We start from the raw sequence: 18,504 nt of genomic DNA, 5'->3' as shown, positions 1-18,504 counted from the left end.
TAGAATACCTTCTTGGCATAATTCTTAAATCTCTGCTGTAATATAGATTCGTTGTATTAAATCCTAAAATGTTTATAAAATGCATTTGAAGAAAGAACGTCAGCGCTCTTTAAATGACATTGTGTTTGCATTCCTTTCTTTAGCCTAAAAAGTATATATTTGACATTCAAGATCCCTAGTGGATATTATGAAAAAGAAAAAAAGAAGATTGAAATTGGTTTTTACTGTCTACAGCATTAATAAAATTATCATTATTCTTTTTTAAGGGTGAACCAGGGAAACCGGGAGAGCAAGGCTTGATGGCAAGTATCTGAATTTATCTTTTTCGATACTGAAAAGAATGAAAAGGCAAGTTACTCAAAACTGTGGTCCAGACTGTTTGTAACAAGTGTGCCTGTTTTGTGATCTGTAACAAAGAGTGAGAATTAGTAAAAGTTAAAAAGTGATAGGGATAACTGAATCACTGTGCTTTACCCCTGAAGCTAACACAACATTGTAAATGAACTATACTTCAATTTTTTTTAATGGTAAAAAAAAAAAAAATGTATTCCTTTAAAACGAACAACCAAAAAAGAAGTGATAGGGCCTGTCCATCACATGCTAAGGATCACGTGACAACACATCTGCAGAACTGATGCAGGAGGAAAAAAGAGGGAGATTCCAGGTGAAGCAAGTGACAGAGGATGCTGAGGAAGACTCTGTTATAAGAGATTAAATTCAGGGATATGCCTATTAGCTTAAACAGAAATGAGATTTCAGAGGAACCAGGTGTCACTACCTGTGAACTAGTAGAGCAAACCTTCGACAGTGATTCCAGAGGTTTTTCTTTTGCCGAAGGGAGAGAACGGTTGTGCCTTCTTGATCCCTGAAACTGTTAATAAAACGGTAAGTTAGTGGTTAAAATGTCAGCAGTTATGGTTTGAATATCATTTGTCCTTCCACCCAGAGAGAAACAGTGGTGCGTTCCTGATCTCTGTCATTAAAAAAGATCATGAAATGATTCCTCTTGGACTTGCCCGTAAACACGCAGGTCCCAGCTCCGCAAGTTTGTTTATGCTTTGCCAGTGAAAGAGAAGTTAGGGCAGCTTACTGAGCCCCAAAGAGTAGAATTCCTTCAACCTACCTCTCCCTGTCACTTCCTCCCTGTCTCTGGAGCTACCTTTCTGACCTACTTTGTGACACGAACAATATTAGGGAACACAGGATGACGCTCTAATAACTCAAATTCCAGAGGACAGCTACGTCTCACACTTGCCCTGGATGCAGTGATGACGATCCCTTTGATCATGTCCATTTCACACGATGTGTGGCACGCAGCCTGCAGGTGCTCAGGATAGAAAATGTATTTTAAAAAAAATAGAAGCTAGGTCCTAGTGAAACGAATGCACAGGAACACGCTAGTTGGTCAAGAATTAAAACAAATGTGTGCATGGGCTAAAGGTCAAAGGCTTCTCCCTGCACAGGATGCCTTCAACAGCCCTCCTGGGGAGACATTCAGCAAGCTGTAGTCCTAGCTGTCATGTAGCTGCCTTCAAAACATCACTGGTGAAATGGAAGCATCCTGGGACCACACCTGACCCACTGCCTGGAAATTCTCTGTTTCTGACCTACAGTATCAAGATAGATATTTGATACAGACAATCAGGCCGGGAGTACTATAATGGATTCTTTTTAAAAAGAATAAAATGAAAGAAAAACAACAACAAAAGACCATATGTGAAAATTAAATAAAACATCTGTCATCCGTGGTAACTTTGCATACAAGGGCAGCATTAGCTCTCCAGGTTATAGGATCAGAGGGGGTGAAGAATTTTTGGAAAACTACCATATAAATTTTGAAATTGCTTTATGCAGTTGAATGCACCTGTAATTTCTATCGTGGATAACGGTCAAAACATATTCCTCCCATACACTCTTACATCCAAGCCTACTTAGGATTCTTAAGAGCCCTTGTTTGTCCCCAGGTGTGCAGAGCATATGATTTTTATCATTGCCGCAGGCTTTCTACCCTGATGCCCAGTGCAGCACCGTAATATACAAAGTTCTAAAATAAAAATGGATGTTTAAAAACTTATAATCTTATCTTCCTTAAATTCATATACACGCTCTAGAATACACGGTGTGAATAACAAATGAGTCCTATTTCCCTACCACTCCTAGCTTAATGTCATTAAATATAAATGTTCCACCTAGTCCTAAATGAATTATATCATTGTCTTAGTTTGCTCTGGTTTCCCATTTCATATAGCAACTTTTCAGATAAAGATGATCCTGGGTATTTTTCTCTGAACCTCTCTTCTCTCTTTAAACTCTTCAGATACAGTTCATATTCTCATTTCAAAAACTGAAGCTGAGAAACTCAGTTGAAATCACAAATGTTCAAAGGATATGTCTAATGTAGTGATCTTCTAAAGTACAGCATTGTACTGTTCTTAAAGATGTAAAATTCTTTTCTAAAAGAAAACTTGTATAATATATATTTAATAAGTAGACAAATAAGTATATATCTCAGTGAATTTTCACAGTGAACGTAGCTGTGCAACCACAAGCCAGATCAAGAAATAGAAGGTTATCATATCCTAGAAACCCCCTTTACCCACCCCCCCATCACCATCTCCCTCTTCTGCCAACACAGATTAATTTTGCCTGTGTTTGAATTTCATATTACTAGAATCATACAATATGTAACTTCTGTGTCTGGCTTCTTTCATCCAACAGTATATTTGTGAGATCATCCACCTCTGTTTTAATAGCCTTCACAGCTGGTTAAAAAAAAAAATTAAGAGGAAGAACCTTACTTCCTTGACTACCCTGTTAAAACTACATCACTCAAATAGCAGTAAATGAATGGTCTGTCTGTCTGACCTTGGGCAAGTCACTTAACCTCTCAATTTTTCATCTGTAAAGAAAGGAAAATCATGCCCTCTCTGCCTTCTCTATAAGGTTGGCAAAGACAAGTGCAATAAATTAGGAGAAAGCCCTTTAAAATATATAATGAAGAATTGTATGAGTATGTTATTATTATTATCACTCAGTTGTTACCTCTACAGTAAATTACAGGTGAGCATGGATTTATATAACAGATGTATTCCTATAAAGTTCTATATGAATCAGATTTTCATAAATCAACATAGCTTAAATGTGCTGGGAAATTTTGCTATTTAGAGCAAGCCCATTCAGAGTCTTTTCATAAAGCAATACAATCCCCTAATTCCTCTTCCCAGCAAACTGAATTTTTACATATTTGCTTAAAGTGAAATATTTCTATTATTTTTAAAAGTATCATTTAAAAAAAATCACTATGTTTACTAACTTAAATAGCACCTGTGTATTTTAACCCATCTCAAAGAGAGAAGATACCGGAAATATAATAGCAGCTTTCATGCGGAGAAAAATTTCCTTAGAAATTTTCTTTTTCCTTTCAAATATTATACGTATGTGTGCGTATGTGGGTGTGTGTGTTTCGACTCAAAGTCTGGTAGAAAGAAAAGTACATATTACTAGTAATTCTGGCCTCAGAACAACTTAGGAGTGTATGACTATCGTCTGTGATCCTTTTTACTGATCTATAAAATGTAGGCAATAATTCCTATTCCACCTATATCACTGGAATATGGCGAGAAGCAAGTGAAATAATAAAAATATGAAAATGCTTTATGGAACACAGACTTACATAAATGAGAAGTATTGCTGTTAAGACAAAAATGTCAAATGACATAACGTGGCATACAGAAAGACCACTCTATGAGACATAAGGGCTAACGACAGTGTGACTATAGCTGTCAATTAAATTAGAGTGTGTCAAATACTGTGATTGATAATGCAACTTATTCCTTTTGTCCTGTTTGTTGCCATCATTGTGTTTGGCCTTCTCCTATATATCACATCATCTTACCTCATCACCTTTTCATAACACACCCCTTCTCTTCCACCAGCTCAGACAAGGGAAGATAATATATACCACCGCTCTCATCTTTTCCACAGTACGCAAAACCCACTACCTCTATTGGTTTGCGCCATGGAGGAGTGTTTGCTTACGTGAGGATACTGAGAGGCACTAGAGAATTTTTTTAAATGTAAAATGTCTCTAATGATGAAATGAAAAAACTAGGAATGGTCTAAAATTAGCTCTTTCAAAACTGTTTATGAGTGTGTCAGGTGGGGAATTCGTTTTCATAATCCACGCTATATATTTTATATCGCAAAAATAATCATCTGAAGATTAACAGCATCTCTAATAGAATAAAAAAGAAGTCCTGCCTCTCACACAGTTCCACATTTATTTAACCCTGCTGTGCACCTATTCCATAAACAAGACCTTCAGGTTTTGCGAGAAGTTCTAGAGGAGATTTTAAAAGGCAGAATCATGAGCTAAAACAAACTGGACTCCATCTAAATAAGGAGAGAATCTCTCTGGCTTATAAAATTAGACTCAAGAATCAAACCAAGAACTGACCACAGCTGGAAATGCTAAAGCTCTGAACCCCGGCACAAATGGTCTTTATTTTTCTGTTCTTCAAGAGTTTAAATAGTTGTTAGAATAGTATTTTTGAAGGTGTCTTTCCTTTTGATATCCTTACTGTGTCTTTCTTTGACAGATATAGTAGTTCTCAAAAACATAAAAGACAAATGATGTATATTCAATATACCAACTAGTCCCAGTTTCCTGCAAATTATTTTTTTGTCCAAAGTGTCTATAACCAAGGTTTCATAGACCATATCACTTTCCCTCACTGAAACCCTTCCTTCCTCTCCTGCCCCCCAAATATATGCAAACTCCATAGCGTATCCATTCATCTCTTTATGAATTATAAGAGTACTTAAAATGTCATTCGTTGGGCCCTGGTGGTGTCTGAGAGTTCAAAACTCAGAAAAGTTTTTCTGTTATTGTTCCTTAAAGTGAAATTTGGATTGTATCCAAAGAAGTTATAGATACTTTTTAGTTTATTTTGATTTTGCCTGCAAACACATTGAATACATTTGTGTCAAGTGAATATAATGTATTTTATGGTAGCTAATAACATAAGCATAGATAATTGCTTCTGCTTCATTTAAAATAAAATTGAATTAACCAATATGTGAAGATTTACTTTAAACATATTTAGTTATAATGCACTGCTATCCCACAGATTTGATAAAACTTATCATTTTCCTTAATTGTACTTTGCTGTCTCAACCATATTGATCAGCAGGGTGGCAGACATCGGACACAGTAGCAGGCTTCTCTTCATGATTTTAATCTGGTGAGGCAAACAAACCTTCAAATCACAAATAACCAAAATGACCAAAATCATCTTAGGATATTTAGTTATTAGACTAGACATTAACGATGACATCTTTTTTGGTAAAACTGCATTACTTCAGTTGTGCACACTACGCTGCCTGCCGGGGTGCCTTAGCACCTGTTCTAATGCTTTATTATTCTCACTTAATCTGATTGTCCATGAAGTACATGTAAATGCCACACCGACAGAGTCCTTCCAACCCACCAGAGCCTGTGGTTTTCCAAATGGGCCGAGGCCTGCTCCCCGGCTCTCCCACGGGTACCTAATATCCACATCTCTATGAGACCGAAGCTCTCATATGTAGACATTTGGATGCTCACAGGATCAAACTCCATCCACATGCCTCAAAATACCCACCTCTTTGCCCCATCCTTCAGTTTATTGTAGTGCACACCAGGGTTCACCTGCAGAAGAACAGACCTGGGAGAGAGACAATTCACAGTCCTTGAAGGGAGCTCCAGTCATTGGGGCAGAGAACCCCAAGGTCCCAGGAACCCAAAGTACAGTCTAAGTTCAGGAGGTGGGCTACCACAGGAGGAGGTGTGCAGCCAGAAGAGATCTCTAAAGTGTGGATCCTAACACAGGAGCCCTCTTGCCCAGGGCTAAGGGCAGTACTGGGGCCATGTGTCTGAATGGACTCAAAAAAATAGACTTCTGCTCTGCTCATCTCCTTCGAGAAAACTTCACACACACTTCCTCATTCACAGACATTGACACTCCCCCAAGCTAAGTTAGAAGCTGCCTTCTCCCCTCCTCCACAGCGTTTATCACATCACAAAATAATTGTGTCATTGCTTAGTGTATTCAATAAACTGAATGACTGAATCATATGAATCAATGAATCGATAAATCAGGTACTAATGCAAGGAAATCCTGTTTATATTTTTCTCTCATCCAGTATCATCGCATGCCAGGAGTAGGATTAAGCAGGCTAAGTCCAACAGAAAACTACTTTTTCTTCTGCATCGTCATATATTCATTCATGTATTATAGATAATTTGAAGTATATGTGTGTTCATGAATACGCATGGTGTAACTAAAGGACTGATTTTCATGAGGGAAAGTAACTGCAGCGATTTTTAGTCACACTCTGTGACTGTTTTTTAACTAGAGTGTAAATGATCTAGAAGAAATCTTAGGAATCATCTAGTTAATCACTTCACAGATAAAGAAACAGCATCAGAGTGAACAAATAACTTGACCAAGCTCATAGAGTAGTCTGTGGCGGAACTAGGGTAGAATCCAGTTCACCCGATTGTCGTCTTATGCATTTTACAGTGTAGATCTGCTAGGTCTACACTTTCCAATATAGTAGCCGCTAGCCACATGTGGCCATTTAAACTGAAATTAAATAAAATTTAAAATCCAGTTTCTAAAAGTGGCGCTAGCCACATTTCAGGTGCCCAGTAGTCACATGTGGTTACTGGCTACCTACTGGATTGAGCAATGGAGACTATTTCCACTGTTCCAGAAAGTTCTGTTGGGTAAGGCTGGTCTAGATAGAAAACAGATCTGGACAGTAGATGAGTACATATTAGAGTTCTAAATTTAAGTCTTCCTTCTGCTGGTCGTAGGATATTTAAATTTTAACAGTTAGTGTTTCTTAGCATTGTTGATTTAAAATAGCAAAAGCACTTGCACTTTACTCAGTAGAAATATTTTTTACTGAGCATAGTATAGGGTGATAGGCCTTCATGAACCGTAAATTTGTTTCCTTTATGGTACACTAGGGAAGTATGCTTAATCACAGAGGGCAGAGGAAGCCTGTTAATTTTTCTTTCTTTACGGGTCATTTCCATTTTGGATGCAGCAAGGAGAAACAGTTTATTAAATATTTAGAAGGGATGGAATGAGCTAATTTAGGCCTTGGATATTTGGTAAGAGGTGATAGAATCTCTGTTTGGGAACCTAATCAGAGCATAGATTCTCTAGTACCTAGATCTGTCTTTCATCTGCTGGTGGTAGTTAATGTCCAATATTTAGTCTTGGGTCCTGGTTTCCTCAAGTGGTGAGAAAAATGTATGGCTTCTTTAATTTCCTGAGCGTTTAAGAGACCTCCAATACAGAGGTCAGAGCTTCATGATTTGGGGAAACACCAACAAATGAATCATCCAGGTTTAATATTTTCCCCAAAAAGTCAGCACATGAGGTAGAGAAGTCAAAAAGAATGTATTCTTTTAAAAAATTAATGACTGCATTTAAAACTTTTCATCAAATATTCATGAATTAATATAATAACATGTCATCGTATTGATAGGCTCTGAAGGAGACCTGTTCTGGAGGAACTTCTTCAAATAATAGAAATTATGGAATGATATTATTGAAACAGAAGAAAATCCCAGATACTTAAACAGAAACAACTGCCTCAAACCTGAGAACTTTAAGGAGAAAAATAGAATGATGTCTAACTTCCCATAAGAAAAGCTTGTCTGTGTATCTTCTAAATAGATGATGTTGGGTGATTCACCCTAGTATTTTGATTCCATTAGGTACTACTGTGATGTAACCATTTTATTTCAAAATATCATTATTTATATCGACTAGAAAAGTTTTGCTTTATATCTTTTTCAATTTGATTAAAAGTTTTAGATGGCCATCTTAAAAAAACCCAAAAAAACAGAAAACTGAGAACTCTTTCCAGTGATTAGAAGTAAGATAGCTAGAGTTGCAAAACAATGGAGGAAGTTCGGTAAATGGAATTTAATAATTTTCATATTTATGAATTCATTGTTTCAATGTAGTCAATAATGATTTGTTTGCTAGGCACGGCTATGTAGGTGCTGAGGATGTAAACTATATGGCCCGAAGAATTTGCTGCCTAGTCAAATAGATTTGATAAATATGTAAATATATTAAAATACAGCCAGTTAAAATGTGCTAGGGAAACACGGAGGACAAAAACAAGCTCTGTCTGGGTGCATTGGAGAAGGTTCACAAAGGAAGTGAGTTATGACTGCTGAGCCTCGAAGAATGATTAAGACCTTTACATGAAGGCTAATGGGAAACTGCTTGGGAAAGATGATTCAATGTGACTGAAGACAGAGTCCATGGAGGACTTGAAACAAGAGATGAGGCTCTCCCATCTCAGCTCTGTCCTGCTCTTTTCTTGTTTATGCTACGTTCCTTCATACCCAGTTCAGCTAAATCATTGGTTTTTATGCTGAAAACATATCAGCACACTCTCTTACATTCTAAACATTTCCCCAAAGTTTCTCATTTGGCATTTCCACACACTTAAGCTATGGAGTCTGAATCTTGTAAAACATCATTTGAATTATACTCCAGACTCACGTATAATAGTGGCTAGAGTTTATGTTTCTTGACCCTCCCTCATCAAACTTCCAAGGAGAACGTGGAATTTTATATAAGTACATCTTAAATGAATCCTTCTTAAGTAAGACAAATTTCCATTATTTATTTCAAATTTCCTCTTACCCTTTATAAACCAAGTTGTATTTTCTGATCTTGTGACCAGGTTAGTAGCTTTCAAAAGGTTATAATTAAAGTCTGCTGCACCAAACCCTTGAGAAAGTCTGATACTAACATTTTATGACTCCAATAAGTTAGATTATACGTGTTATCATTTTTCCCCGTGGGAACAGACTTTAAAAAGTATTTTCTTCATTTTACCTAACTTTTATTAAATCTTGGAAAAATTCTTAACTCAAAAAGGAAATAATTTTAAATGGCTTAATAGATTGGGGCTTTTATTCTCCCCTTCACAGAGGGACCACCTTTTTTTTGTTCCCTGCGTTTTTTATTACAGAAGCTGGTTGTATATTCTTGCATCCAGAAATGACCAGCAGCCTTTAGAGCTTTGAATTTTACTGTTAGCCATCAGGGACAGAACAGGAACTATGTCCGCCCCCTGCTCACACAGAACATCATTTCCTAATAGCAGGCAACCAGAACTTGCCTTAAAACACGTCCCAAGAGACATCCTAGAGCACATCATTTAGAAACTCTGCATTCTGTTTAAGTAATTAATACCTCAATCAAATTTGTGCTAACATCAGTAGTCAGAAAAATTCATTAATTTTTTTTCCATTCCATGATCTATCAAACAAAAGACTTTTTAATTAAAAATGTTATTTTTACAAGCTGGAAAGTGCAGCCAATGCATAATGGTTATAGAAACATCCATTTCTTAACTGCCTGCTTTGAAGATTAACATGGGTTGATAATTCTACTTACTGTTTGCATGATGGCTTTTGATATGCATTAGAGACCTTAGACCTACATCCACATCCATGACACTCTCCGTGTCAATGAGACCATGTAATCAAGATGATTTTTGCTTTGCGGTTTTAATATAGAAGCCATGAATTGAATTCCTCCACTCACTCTTGCACTTAGAGGTAATCTAGAGGCTGTAAGAATAGGCCAGGGACTTCCCTGGTGGTGCAGTGGTTAAGAATCCGCCTGCCAATGCAGGGGACACAGGTTTGATCCCTGGTCTGGAAGATCCCACATGCCGTGGAGCAACCAAGCCCGCGTGCCACAACTACTGAAGCCCATGTGCCATAACTACTGAAGCCCGCATGCCTAGAGTCGGTGCTCCGCAACAAGAGAAGCCACCGCAATGAGAAGCCCGTGCACCACCACAAAGAGTAGCCCCCGCTCGCCGCAACTAGAGAAAGCCCGCGCGCAGCAACAAAGACACAATGCAGCCAAAAATTTTAAAAAATTAAAAATTAAAAAAAAAATAGGCCAGTAGCATTAGAATGACTTGGGTGAACGTGAGTGAAAAATCTTGTCATTCTTATCTTGAGATACTATTGTCTAAGGTATAAGGGAAAACTTGGTTTACTCTGTGTTCATCATTCATTGCTATAATTTTTTTTTTTTGCGGTACGCGGGCCTCTCACTGTTGTGGCCTCTCCCATTGCGGAGCACAGGCTCCGGTCGTGCCGGCTCAGTGGCCATGGCTCACGGGCCCAGCCGCTCCGCGGCATGTGGGAGTTTCCCGGACCGGGACACGAACCCGTGTCCCCTGCATCGGCAGGCGGACTCTCAACCACTGCGCCACCAGGGAAGCCCATTCCTATAATTTTTATCAACTCAAAGTAAGCACCATTGTGCTTACAAGCACCTACAAGGCCATACACATGTGATCTCCCTCCTCTCCAGAGCCCCATCTTCTACTACCTACCTATTGCCTCCTCCGTGTTCTTTGAACACACTGAGCATATGCCCACCTCTTGGCCTTGTACTTGCTATTCCCTTGCCTGGAACATTCTTCCTCCTTCTACGTGCATGACTGTCTTGCCTGACCTCTTTCAGGGCTCTATCCAAGAGTCACTTTATCCTAGGCCTTCATTGACCCCCAAGTTAAAATGCCTCCACATCCACTCCTCCCAATTGCTACCCCCTATTTGCTTTAACACTTACCCCCGACACAACTTTATATTTTACTGTCTTTCTCCATTCACTAGACTACGCAGTCCAGGAGGGCATGCATTTTTATTAATTTTGTTCACTACTGTATCCCCAGTGCCTAGAACATTGCCTCGCACTCAATGGGCATTCAAAAAACTGCTAAGTGGATGAATTCATGAATGAACCCAAAAGGATTCACTGAGCAATTACTGTGCCAGCTTCTGTGTATGATAAAAGACATGTAGAGTGAAGAAAGAAGTAACCTGACAATCACAACATTGTTGGTAAATTCTGGGAAAGAAGTGCTGTCATAGGGGTGCTTTGGAAAACAAAAGAAGGTGACCTAGCCCCAAGGGTGGAGGCACTGAGCCCTGAATTATGGAATGAGCGGAAGAGACAGGACCAGGGAGAAGAAGCCCATTAAAGGACCAGACAACCAGAGGTGCAGAGGTGTAGAGATGAGGAAGCATGGCTTATGTGGCAAACTACAACTGTTACAAAAGCTTGAACTTTTCTCTCAAAATCCATGGAAAGCCATGGAAGGATTTTTCAGCTGAGGCAAGGTAGAAACCTGTAAGCCTTTTAGAAAGCTCCCTCGGGCAGCACTGTGTAGAAAGGGTTGAAGAAGACTGAAAACACAGTGGCTTTTAGATGCGTGTCACAGTAGCTTAGGTGAGAGAGAAGCGGGTTGAACAAGAGCATGGTAATGCAGCTGAAGAAGAGGACAGACTGGAGAATGTTCCTGAGTAAGTATAGTATCTGGTGCACCCGGAGGCGGAGGAATAAACGATCACTCTCAGGCCCGAGTAACGCGCCTTTAGTAAAGGCAATCACCAAATGGGAACTATAGTATTTCTTTAACTTACTTGACTGCCATATTCTACATAATATTTTCCATAATCTTTAAAAATGGAATCTAGTGGGAGTGGGGAAAACAGGAAAGAAAATCAGTGCACTGTGTAATTTCCCACCTGTTTAGAACTTTTAAGTTTTCATAGCTCTCCATAGTCTTTTCTGAAAGACCATGAAAGTTAGGTGTAAACATTTATCTGCAGATAAGTGATGTCGTTACTCCACACTTAGAACTTTTCGGTGGCTCATTTGGTTCTTATCTTTTGAATAAGGTTATGTCCATTGTGCAAAATCCTTTAATGAAAAAAGTTAATACATTCTACATCACCCAGAGCCTATACTGAAATGAGTACATTTTAAGGTTTAAATTATAGTTTAACGCTTCTGGAGTTAAACTTAAAGAAATATAGTTTAACATGTTAAGATTCTGTATATTACACAGTTTCCAATCTTGAGACATATACAAAGAAATGATTACAGAAAATAAAAGAGACCAGATTATTCTCATCTTAATTGGTCGTCTGCAAAGTATATGCAAATATAAAAGTGCCTGCTAAGAAAACACCTAAGAAAGGAGCAATTCATTGATTGATAAAAATGGACTAAAAATATCGACTCTTTGGTTTGGAAGACTGTTTGATTCAAACTTTTTAAGACATGGGGATAACAATAATGGAATTATTTTAGAAATCTTAGAATACTAGAACAACTAGTTTTAATTTTAGGAATAATAAGATACACTAGCTTGACAAGTGAATAATGAATATATGACATTCTTCATCCAAGTCATTATTCAGGCTGAGAATATAAGTAAGTTTAAGAAAGATTAGATAAGTCAGTCAGTGGTTCTATGACATTTACCCATTCCTTTATAAATTTGTATTTGTACTAGAAACTACAAAAGTACTCAAATGTAGACATCTTAACCAACTGGTAGTAGCATACCCTAACTTCAAAATCAATTTTTGATCAGTGAAGCTTTCATTTGTAAGCTTAAATTTATGACCACAATGTCACAGATATATAATGGGATTATTAATCAGAGAATGCTCAAAAAATATATACATGAGCAAAATATTGATCAAAATAGCTACTTGTGTGTGTGTGTACTTACTCGAATGTATGTCTGTGCCTTATATTCAACATTGCTTTTTCCCAGTTCCTCTCTAAAACAATGACACTATCTTTGGCTTGTTACCATTTCTCCTGCCAGCGAGATCAAAGGAGTATATGCACATTTTTGGTAGCTGAGGATATATCCTTGGCAACATAGTTATGAAAATTTATAAGATATGTATTCACAATTCAAAATTAATATTGTCTTTAAAACTGCTTTTATTTTTGGAGTTTAGCAAAAATGGCCGTAGTTTTCTAACAGTGAGAAAAATAATATATTTATTTTTTATAGCCATCCTTTGACTTTTATTAACTATTGTGTTAAAATATACAACTAATATAATTTCATAGATTTCAGAGTTGTGAGTAATCTTTCTAAATCTCTGACTTACTGTGATCATGCAGCAAAGACCAGATTAGAAAATACCAGATATGTTCATCTCTAGTTAAAACATTTGGTTTAAAATTTGCTCTTATTTTAATCTGAAATATTCCCTTCCAGGGTTATATATCAATGTAATGAAATGCCCAATTTTAGTGAACAATATTTTTTCAAGTGGCAGTTAGGTTTATAGTGGGAAACAAACCTGTTTGCATTGAACATATACATTCTCAGTCTAAACATTGAATTAATGTACTTTTTGTTATATGATTTCCTCTCTAACATCAACATTTTAAAAAGTGGAATACTCTGGAGACACTAGGAAAAATGGAATCATAGGCAATGATAAAACCCAAGTCTTTTCTTCACTCTCAGATCTCCTATCACTACAGCTTCCAAATTCTGCCTTTACTTAGCATTAACATTCACTTCCCAAACAATTTACCCAAGTAAGGAAATGATTACACATGTTTATGTGCTAAGGGGAAGGAACCGGTGCAGAGTGGGAGGCTCTGGTACAGATGCAGGGATAATTGATTGAGAAAGAGCCCTGAGGGCGAAGGCAAGGATGGATTCCAGAGTCTACTGGATGCATTTGCCCAGTGGGAGGAGAGCATCTTCCTCCTCTGATATAGTAAGGAGGGCCACATGGGTTTAAGTTGATGAGAGACATGATGTTGGGGGAATTTATGCCTGACAGCCTCTGTGTTCTCTGCAAAATCTAAGACGGGGAGAATTTTAAATTGAAGGAGTGAGATAAGCGGAGAAAAGATCAGACCACACAGATAGATGAGATAACAAGCTCATTAAGAAGGCTGAGTAAATTGAAAAGGAATATATATGGCAAAATCTTAACAATTGTTACATATAAGTGATGGATACATGGATGTACATTATATTACTCTCCCTACCCTTTATTATATTTTAAATTTTTTGTAATAAAAAGGGAAAAAGAAAAGAATTCACTTTCTTGCAGTTCCTAGGCTTGTAGGCCAGTATTAATTTTTTCATATGTCTAACATTCGATGTCCTTGCCTTCAGTGTCACCGAGTCAATAAAACTACATCCTACATTTTAAAAAAGGAATCTATAAGGGTGATATTGCACAGTGCACTTTCAGTAACCTAAAGCTGATTATATGAGGAAATTGTTAGTCTTCCTGTGAGGATTACAAAATAATTTATGAGGAACAGATTCTCTGAATGTTCCTAAACGTTGTGTATTTTTAATTAAAAAATTATGCATGACCAATTCTTTCTCTGATTACCACTCTAGTCCTTTTTTTATGTTATAGTCTGAATGTAAGATGCTGATTAACTGAAATGTGACACATTAAAAATAAGCTAGCCGTTAGTTTAATGTAATGAAATAAAGAGCTTTTTACATGGAATGATAGAGTACCTATAACTTTGTTAAAATATACTGAAATTAAAAGTATTTTTGAAAGAATTGGAAGAAAAGTACTTAATATTTTTATTTAAAAAGAGACATCAAAAGTCAGAATTACAGCTCTCTTTGTGCTCTTTTCTACCATCCCAAAGCATGCCTCGCTCTAAATAAAGCCAACAGAATTCCAACACTGACTTTGTGGTCAAAAAATTGCTAAATCTCAGAACTGCCACATTTCCATTTTAAATGTAAATATTCCCATTCGTCTTCCTAAATATTATATTTCTTCTCCTCTCCTCCCCTGCCCCAGTGTCACAGTTTATGCAACAGCTGACAGCATCTTTTGTTCCCTTTTCTGGTGCACACTACATGCCACAACTGACCTTGGCATCGCCTAGTTTGTAAACAAGTTTTTGGGCAGGTCAGTTGGCCACATTTCATAAGAGGAAGAATAGAGCAAAACATGTTTCTTTGTAATGCCATTCAATGATTTCCTTTGCAAATCTGCTTCCTGAAGTTTTGCAGATGCAGAAGTCATAGAACGTGTCAGTGTGCTGAGAACTGCGTTGTATTTTAAGTGCTTCTAGTAGCAACATCTCCAGCCTTCTATATGAGACTGATGTGATAGATTTGCAGGTATCTGAAGAAACAGATGCGCTGGAATGGCAAAGATTCTTTCTGTTTCGTTTTAGTTGAAATATAGTTGATTTACAATGTTGTGACCCTTTTTTTAAAGGAAAAAATCAGAATCCTACTGCATATGCTTAATGTTCTTCAAAAGAGAACAAGAGAGAAGAAAAGACCCATTGTGCACTTCCAACCGAAAATTTTCATTTTCCTTGATGTACAAAACATCACCATATTTCAGCATGACAAATATCAATAGAACCTTATAGAATAGGACAGTTTTAATCAGTCATTTAAGTTTAAATGGTTGCAATATTATGTTTATTGAATTGTTTTTCTTTTCCTAGGGTCCTCTGGGGTCTCCAGGACAAAAGGTAGAGTATAAATAATACTGTGAAGGTAATTATACTCCCATCGCCTAATGGCTAGTCAGAGAAGTGAATGGAATTAGCTACTGTAAGTCATGCCAAAGCAGTCTGGTTTGTGCATTCTGCTTTCTAAAAATACAGTCATGTAATGTTAGCCATTCGATTTCTAATCGACTCTATTATAGAAAAGTCAATAAATCCAGAGCAGACTCTTTTTAAGCTGTTTGCCAAACTTGTAGGTTATTGAGGTTTTAATTCAAATCCTTGTAAAACATCATGAGAAAACTTAGAATGTGAAGGGTCATAAGGCATTGCAAATTAATTGCGTGGTCTTGCACAAATATGTGATTGTTAAATGACTGTTAGACCAGAACAAAGGGTATTCTTGTTGCTTGGTGGCTATATTTAAGTTGTCCACTAGTGTCTTCCTTTGCTGAGGTAGCCCAAAAACTGGCTTCCTGACTGTCATTTCAACGTTATCCAGAGCCGTCAGAATTGACCCTTTACATTCTGATAGAGAAAGTCTAGCACTTCTAAAATTACATCAGTACATCAGTAGCAGGTAGATGGCCCTTTGCCAATAAAATATCACTAAGTCCCCATTCCCCATCACACCTCCCACCCCATAAAGATGACAAAAAAGGATATTTAACCTGCAGAAAACTAAAGAAAATAATTGTATTACAACAGGTGGAAAAGTGATTATTCTTTATCTTTGGAATCCATCAAAGTTAGAGATGTTTTATCCCCCAAGCTTGGGCATGTGGCATCTGTTGAAACATAATCCCACAAACCAAGTAAAAGCCAATGCGTTGTGAGACAACTTGTGTATAGGAACAATTTGTCCTTAGCAATAATGTCTCTATTAAGTATGGTGTGAAATTGTAAAGCTACCCTAATCCACATGCGACCAGGATGAAATTACTGCCTCAGGCTTCGGGAAGTCCTTTAATGAGCCACTCAAAATAATCACGAAGAAAGCACTAAGGAATTTGCTATCTCAATTTGTTTTGCATGTAATGACTATATTTTTAATAAACTTTATTTTTTAGAGCAGTTTTAGATTTATAATTACTATTTTAATTTTTTTCCATTATTCTTAAAGAAATTTAATATTATACAGCTACTAAGAAAAATCTGTTTTCTAGTGCTAAACAAAAAATAAGCACATCCTATTTAAAAATGGTTTCTACAGAGCCTCAAAGGAAGGTGTGTGAAGGGAAATCACTATTTGAAAACATTTGTTAATGTTTCTGTATCCAGTTAAATGTCAGATTTTCTCAGGTAGTAATTAGCTTTCTGATTCTCAGTTCAACTACCTATGTCCAATCATTGTAATCACCCCAGTGCATGTGTGCACACTTCCAAGTGTGCGTGCACATACACACACACACACACACACACACACACACGTAAGATAATATTTTATGTGTAGAAGTTGTGTTGTTCCTAGCTGGTGTTTACCATTTGCAGCATCCTTTCTAGTCTACTTTGGAAGATGTATTCACACTCATGTGGTTTAAACACACTCCCTGAGAGTCTCAGGGAAATGCTTTCAAATACAACAAATTTGGGTTTACAACATGGGTCCCTTATTTGTCTAACTGTGGAGCAAGTGGGTGTTATTTTAATTACCTTTCATTTTATGTTATTTAATTTCATGAAATTCAGGAGTTACTGCTACTGCTAGGCTTTTTCCAGATGAAACTAAGCATATTTAATTCTTTTTTAAAAAATATTTATTTATTTGGTTGCGCTAGGTCTTAGCTGCAGCAGGTGGGCTCCTTAGTTGTGGCTCCAGGGCTCCTTGGTTGTGAAAGGCAGGCTCCTTAGTTGCAGCATGCAAACTCATAGTTGCAGCATGCATATGGGATCTAGTTCCCTGACCTGGGATCAAAGCCGGTCTCCCTGCATTGGAAGCGCAGAGTCTTATCCACTGCGCCACCAGTGAAGCCCCGGGCAAGTTTAATTCTTTTGTGTGTGTGTGTGCGTGTGTGTGTGCGTGTGTGTGTGTTTACATATTTATTTATTTATTTATAACATCTTTATTGGCGTATAATTGCTTTACAATGGTGTGTTAGTTTATGCTGTATAGCAAAGTGAATCAGCTATATGCATACATATATCCCCATATCCCCTCCCTTTTGTGTCTCCCTCCCTCCCACCCTCCCTGTCCCACCCCTCTAGGTGGTCACAAAGCACTGAGCTGATCTCCCTGTGCTATGTGGCTGCTTCCCACTAGCTATCTATTTTACATTTGGTAGTGTATATATGTCCATGCCATGTTTATTAAAAGCACCCAAATTTAGAGCTATGTGGCCTTCTGATAGCTCTAAAACTCAATTTATGATGTGAATTTCTTTAAAATCTTATTAGCATTAAGTAGATATTTACAAACGTGGTTAAATTTAACTTAATGGTTTTTGGAAAAGCTTGATGAATCTGTTTACATTATTGTATATTTGAACACAGTAGATAAGATCTGAAAAACAGCCTCCCAGACATGTTTTTATCAAGGTAAAGTTATGGCTGACATATCTAATACAATATAAATTTAGAATTGAAATATTTTGTGATTATGATATCGATTTATTTCAATCATGTGTCTCCTTAGGGTTCTGTTGGAGCACCCGGAATTCCAGGGATGAATGGGCAAAAGGTGAGTTCTATAGAATATACTACTTTTGATCATTTGGGGAGGATTAAAATCACAAAGTTTTTCTAGTCAGTAATGTTGGTCATAAGTTTATGTGCTCATAAAAAGATTACATATACTTTTGAAATATAGGAATATTATGGGGCAAATGATCAAATTAGTTTAATTTTTAAACTAGTGCACTAAATAGCCAGAAACTCTTTTATTTTTATTTTATTTTATTTTGATATGTATGAGACACAACTATATGTTTCTCATAAATATATTTGGAGTACAAAACATGCTGTGTTTAACATTAATTGTTATAGCAGGCTAATAGACATTATTTCTTTCATTAACAAAAGTTATTCCTACAGAGGGACCCTATTGGAATCTTGTGAATTCAGAAGCAAGCTGTTTTTACTGTTAAGCAAAATTAGGAGTTAGCCTTGCTAAGCTCTTTATTGTACT

The 18,504-nt window shown here is 37.1% G+C and overlaps 1 protein-coding gene across 2 annotated transcripts in view; it reads left to right on the top strand.

Moving 5' to 3' along the window:
- Window positions 1-18,504, top strand: part of COL25A1 (collagen type XXV alpha 1 chain) — a 467,388-nt gene that overhangs the window by 342,970 nt on the left and 105,914 nt on the right. Inside the window, exons 10-12 of one of the 2 annotated variants that reach the window (XM_049709644.1) lie at window positions 267-302; window positions 15,378-15,404; window positions 18,013-18,057. In XM_049709644.1, the coding sequence (XP_049565601.1) occupies window positions 267-302; window positions 15,378-15,404; window positions 18,013-18,057 (108 nt within the window). Of the gene's footprint in view, window positions 1-266; window positions 303-13,566; window positions 13,649-15,377; window positions 15,405-18,012; window positions 18,058-18,504 lie in introns of those variants that run through there. The other variant, XM_049709643.1, reaches the window with a different exon arrangement.

Source organism: Orcinus orca, chromosome 4 (assembly GCF_937001465.1).
Source record: "Orcinus orca chromosome 4, mOrcOrc1.1, whole genome shotgun sequence".
NCBI classification, from domain to species: Eukaryota; Metazoa; Chordata; class Mammalia; order Artiodactyla; family Delphinidae; genus Orcinus; species Orcinus orca.
This window is presented reverse-complemented; position numbering and strand designations above follow the sequence as displayed.